Source organism: Ursus maritimus, unplaced genomic scaffold (assembly GCF_017311325.1).
Source record: "Ursus maritimus isolate PB19 unplaced genomic scaffold, ASM1731132v1 scaffold_34, whole genome shotgun sequence".
Lineage (NCBI taxonomy): Eukaryota > Metazoa > Chordata > Mammalia > Carnivora > Ursidae > Ursus > Ursus maritimus.
Window position 1 is genome coordinate 11,455,328 of NW_024426008.1, and position 6,000 is coordinate 11,461,327.

A 6,000-nucleotide genomic window follows, 5' to 3' on the forward strand; every position below is an offset into this window, starting at 1 on the left:
GTATTAGATACGACCTCTGAGTTACAGTTCCCTCTGCCCTATTCTACCCATCTATCTTCCAGATACTTGCTGAAATTCATCATTTACTAATGATCATTCTTTCTTGACATCCTTAATATTCTGATACTCCTAATTTAATATAAAATATTCCATCTGGGATATATGCTGCACTAAGAATTAGGGAGAAGAGGGGCATTGGGAGAAAAATTGAAAATAAGGACATATAGGACAGTTGGGATAACAAGAATAAATATGAAGGAATTTTGTCACAACACAACTAGGCATTTTGATTCAACAACAACAAAATAAACAGAATGCCTAATAACAGACAATTTAGAGATACCCAGATAGGATTAGCTAATTATAAAAGATCTATAAATCTTATTTTTGAAAAACTCAAACTAGAGAATGGAAAGGAGGAAGGAAGAAACGTGGGATTAGAGATGGGGAGGTGGAGGGCTAATTTGAGGTTAAGAACATACCTTCTAAATGGTGTGAAGCATTAGTAGCTCCACTATTAACGCTATTCTGATCTTTTATTCCTGCAGGTGAGGCACCACCACCTTCTTCGTACCATATATTGCCATATAATGTTTTAAAAATAGTTGTTATATCTTCTTGACTAAGAATGAACTGTGAAAAGAAAGATTTGCTTAACATTACTACTTTATATAGTGAGAAATTCTCTTATGCTGAAAAGCAAGTGTTTCATTTCAGTCCTCTACAAACCAATTTTTTAACGCATTAGATATTTCTACTAATAGGATATTCAGTTTCCTAAATGACCATGTGATCTTTAGTACTCTGTGAAATACAGAAATTAGATGTCAAAACCAATAAACTATGAATGATTAAGTTTTTTGTTATGAACATATCAATTAACCTAGTAATTTAAAACCTTTAAATTTATCTAGCTACTTTGCATTTTTTTTAGTTACTGAGCACCTCAATTTACAAATACAAATTACTCAAAAATATTCATTTGCATCATGAAAAATAGTTCACAATGTGTTTTATATGAATTATTTCATTTGAACCTCACAATAGTCCTAGGTATAAAGAATACATCCTGATTGTATAAGAAGCTGAGACTAAAATGGTTAAATATCATACTTAAATCCACTTAAAGAACTCATGCACTAACTCAAAATCCCATGTGTTGTGAATTTAGCCTAAAATCACCAACATAAGAACTGTATCGAAAGCTATGATGGTTAGTTCTATGTCAACTTGGCTAGATCATAGGATCTATATATTTGGTCCAATATTATTCAAGATGTTACATATATGATATGTATATAGAATACATACAGGATGCACAGACCACCTACAAATACCCAGCCGCCTTCTGGGGCAGACCAACTAGGATGAAATTGGCTCTTCATGATCCACTGAAGTAGTTAACAGCTGCTGCTGCAGCCCACCTCAGGAGACCACATTTTTCACCCCTCCTGAACCTCATCCTCAGTGTCAGGGAGAGGCTAAAACTGAGTCATCAGGAAGTCGGTCTACTATATCCAGACCAAGTGTAGACACAGACACACACACACACACACACACACACACACACACACACACACAAATACACACAGCCTATTGACTATGTTTCTCTGGAGAACTAAAATACAATAGCAATCATGTGGAAGAAAAAACAAAACAAAAAAAAACTATGAGTTTTAAATTGATGCTTAATCATCTCAAGGAAATAATTTTAATCCCACAAAACAAATTTGATTTGTACCAGGATTCCTTTGACTATATTTCAAAAATAATATACTAATCCAGTGTTTTCATTTATTCATGACATCTTGTGTTTATTATGTATCTGGTACTACAAAAATTGTATGTTCATATAAATTAATAAGTTGAAGTTAAATATTACAACCATGTCTAAACCATGTCTTTCAATTAGTAAATGTATACTGAATGCCCCTCAAATATTGATATTAATGATCACTCTTCACTCCTGCCAACAGCTCGGTCCAGGAAGTTGCAAGAACTGTAAGGATCCCAGGACTGCTGGTCCATGGCTCCTACATGTCAGGACAGGCTATCTTGCTACTCCCAAATGTCTGACAAGTCAGAAATCACAAGATGCAGCACTTAGTCCAGATGCATTAGAGTAACTGATTCCAACTTCTCCCTGATCCAGGAGGGGTCAAATATGTGGACCCGGGTCCCTATCCGCTGACTTTTCAGGTGGATCAGGATAGGGGAAGACAATTTCATCTGCCCCGGAAGGCAACCAGCCCTTTACAGATGGTCTGCAGTACACCTGAACACGCTGCACGCATTCTTCCTGGAGAAGAGTGAAGCAAAATGGTGTCCCTATTGCCCCACAGAGATCTGCCTAAGACTTGGGCCTACTAAGGAGAGGATCTGTGCAATATGCTGGGTGAAACATGCTACTTATGTTTTAAAAGTTTCTATCAGTTGTCTTAAAATATAGAGAGACTTCAATTTTTATCTTTGAAAGATAATTTCTGGAGCACCTGGGTGGTTCAGTCGGTTACGTGTCTGCCTTTGGCTCGGGTCATGATCTGGGATCTTGGTGGTCCTGGGATCAAGCCCTGCATCAGGCTCCTGGCTCAGTGGCTTCTCCCTCTCCCTCTGACCTCCACTTGTGCACGCATGCGTGCTCTCTTGCTCATAAATAAAATCTTTTTTTTAAAAAAAAAAAAGGAGATACTTCCCATTTACAAGTTAGGGAGTCTAATACGATCTTATACATTAAGAGCGTCAGGATTTCCAGTTGAGATGATCATGTTTTACACTCTAAATGTATTTCTGAACTAAAAATCTGAAACCTTGAAAAATGATGGTTTTCTCTTTTTGAATACATTTTTGGGGGGAGAGAAATAGAAATGAAACTGGGGGTGGGAGAAGGGAAGAGGATTTGTTGAGCAGGCTTCTTAAAGTAACCTTGTAGACAGAGTATGTGCTGCCGTCACTTTACCAAAGCATGTGATACAGTTTTGACTTCCGTGCAGTCAAAATGGAAGATTGGAAATTTTGGATAGTTACATTAAAGATCTGTCAAGCAGTATCAACCAATAGCTAGGTAAAGTTATGCATAAGGAACTGACCCATTTGCCATTTTTATCGTCAGCCTCTTCCATTTCTTCTAGGACCTTCTCTAGGTTATTTCACATATTGTCGTGGCTTTAAATACCATCTTAGCTGCTGATGACTTTCACATTATTATTTCCAGCCTAGGACTCTCCGCTAAGTTCTAAATTAATATATTCAACTGACTACTTATCATGTCTGATATTTGCTTCCTGTATGGAATTTACCACAGTTTATAACTATTTTAATTACATGCTTTTGTACTTCTTTATAGTCTAACTATCACACCTCTAGACCACCATGACTGGTAACCATTGCATTAGACCAGTTAGATTCCATGAAGCCAGAGACAATGCCATAGCTTCTTTGCTACTGTCTCTCCATATATAACATAGGACCTAACACAGAGTAGCCATTCAAATGTTTGCTGAATAAATGGAGAACATTCAATGAATTCTAATATAGCTACTATTTCAATTTTGACAAAGCTGATCAATATGTAACATCTACATCAAAATAACTTATGTTCCCACTCAATATTTTTAACCAACCAAACAGAAATCAACAAGCATCCAAAAAGTTACCTCCATGGGCTTTAGCTGAGCATTTACATTAAAACAAGGAACTTCCTGGTACCACTCCCACGATAAATTTCGCTCAACAATCACCTCAAGATTTAATGGCAATAGCAGATCTAGTACTTCCTGGAATGCATCATCAATAAATTGAGTCCTGTAAGTAGAAATAAAATTGTTTTGTTTCATATACACTCATAGTAAAAAAAATTTTTATTCTATATACAAATACTAAAAATCAATAATTTTTGTACGTAAAGAAAAATAAAATCTACCCAGCCTCCCAAGTCAAAATGAGAGATATTCTATCCTACCGTGAATTTAGGTAACTTTCTCTGAGCTCAAGTTATCCATATTGTAGAAAACCCAATCTTTAGAATAAGATTTTGCAATATGTTGAAAAGTGCCAAAAACATGTAAGTTGGACAGTAAACCCTTAAAATGATGGCTATCTTTATATAATTGGAAAACATACAGTATCGAAGACCTCATTACAAAAACAACTTAATTCACTCACTTAGGTATGGAGAATACCACATATCCCCTTAACTTGATAGCAAAGTTAGACCATATAGAATTTCTATTTCTGTGGATGAAAAACAGTTGAATATGGGAAATTTCATATTAAGTTGAATCATTATTTGCCTTTCCAAATATTCACAAGGGTAGGGCTGATGCTCAGGAATGATGAAAACAGGTTACTGAACCCATTTCAAGTAACAATGTGACCACAGAGGCCTCTCACTGTACAAGTTCAGTGACAACTTCAAAGTGGTACTCCTTAATAATGTACTTAACATTTTAACTGTCAGCAAATTCCAAATCCTTCAACTAGGGTATGAAAGTACGACTGGAGAATTTTAGATTCACTTACTCAAGTGGAGAGAAATATGGGAGTCATCAGGGACCTCTCAGAATGCCTAGTTATCATACCATTTTATGAATTAATTATAGAGTAACACCATACTCATGCATGCATGCTTGCAATCTCCACTTAATGGGAGTAAGCTGGGAAATTTAAAAGCCCTATAAAGAATATTTCAAATGCAGTTTTATTTTTAAAATTTTTAATTTTTTAAATCCCAGTGTAATTAACATACAGTGTTATTAGTTTCAGGTGTACAATATACAGATTCAACAATTCTACACATTACTCAGTGTTCACCAAGATAGGTGCATTCTTAATCCCTTTCACCTCTTTCACCCATCTACTCACCCAACTCCCCTCTGGTAACCATCAGTTTGCTCTCTATAGTTAGAGTCTGTTTTTTATGTTATTAGTTTGTTCATTTGTTTCTTAAACTATACCAGTGAAATCCTATATATTTGTCTTTTGCTGAATGACTTATTTCACTTAGCATTATACCCTCCAGATCCATCCATTTGGTTGCAAATGGCAAGATTTCAGTACTCTTAAAATATTCTGATACATACACACACACACACACACACACACACACTTCTTTATTCATCTATTGATGAACACTTGAGCTGCTTCCATAATTTGGCTATTATAAATAATGCTGCAATAAACATAAGAATGCATATAACTTTTCAAATTTGTTTTTCATATTATTTGGGTAAATACCCAGTAGTGGAATTAATGGATTGTATGGTAATTTTATTTTTAATTTTTTGACAAACCTCCATACGGTTTTTCACAGTGGCTGTGCCAGTTTGCATTCCAACTAACAGGGCACAAGGGTTCCTTTTTCTCCATATCCTTACCAACACCTGTTGGCTTCTTGTGTTTTTGATTCTAGCCACTCCGACAGGTGTGTGACAATATCTCAATGTGGTTTTGAATTTCATTTCCCTGATAATGAGTAACGCTGGGCATCTTTTCATGTGTCTGGGGCCATCTGGATGTCTTCTTTGGAGAAATGTCTGTTCACCTTTTCGGCCAACTTTTTAAACTGGATGTGTGTGTGTGTGTGTGTGTGTGTGTGTGTGTGCACGGGTGCGTTGAGTTGTATAAGTTCTTATGTGTTTTGGATAATAACCCCTTACCAGATATATCATTTGCAAATATCTTCTCCCATTCACTAGGTTATCTTTTTGCTTTGTTGGTTATTTACTTTGCTGGGCAGAAGATTTTTATTTTGCTGTAGTCCCAATAGTCTGTTTTTGCTTTTGTTTCCCTTGTATGTAGCGGTTTTCTTTTCTCTTGCTGCTTTTAAGATTCTATCACTACTTTTTCCCCATTTTTATTACTATGTGTCTTGGTGTGGACCTTCTTGGGCTGATTTTGTTGGGGGCTCTTGCTCCTTCCTGGATCTGGATTTCTGTGTCCTTCCCCAGGTTCGGGAAGGTTTTGGCTATTATTTCTTCAAATTTTCTGCTACCTTTTCTCTCT

The 6,000-nt window shown here is 36.0% G+C and overlaps 1 protein-coding gene across 2 annotated transcripts in view; it reads right to left on the reverse strand.

Moving 5' to 3' along the window:
- VPS13A (vacuolar protein sorting 13 homolog A) overlaps window positions 1-6,000 on the reverse strand; it is a 225,628-nt gene that overhangs the window by 104,910 nt on the left and 114,718 nt on the right. For both annotated transcript variants that reach the window (XM_040620229.1, XM_040620230.1), the window contains exons 34-35: window positions 3,654-3,801; window positions 483-633 (exon numbers count right to left, since the gene is read on the reverse strand). In XM_040620229.1, coding sequence (XP_040476163.1) covers window positions 483-633; window positions 3,654-3,801 — 299 coding nt within the window. The remainder of the gene's footprint in view (window positions 1-482; window positions 634-3,653; window positions 3,802-6,000) is intronic.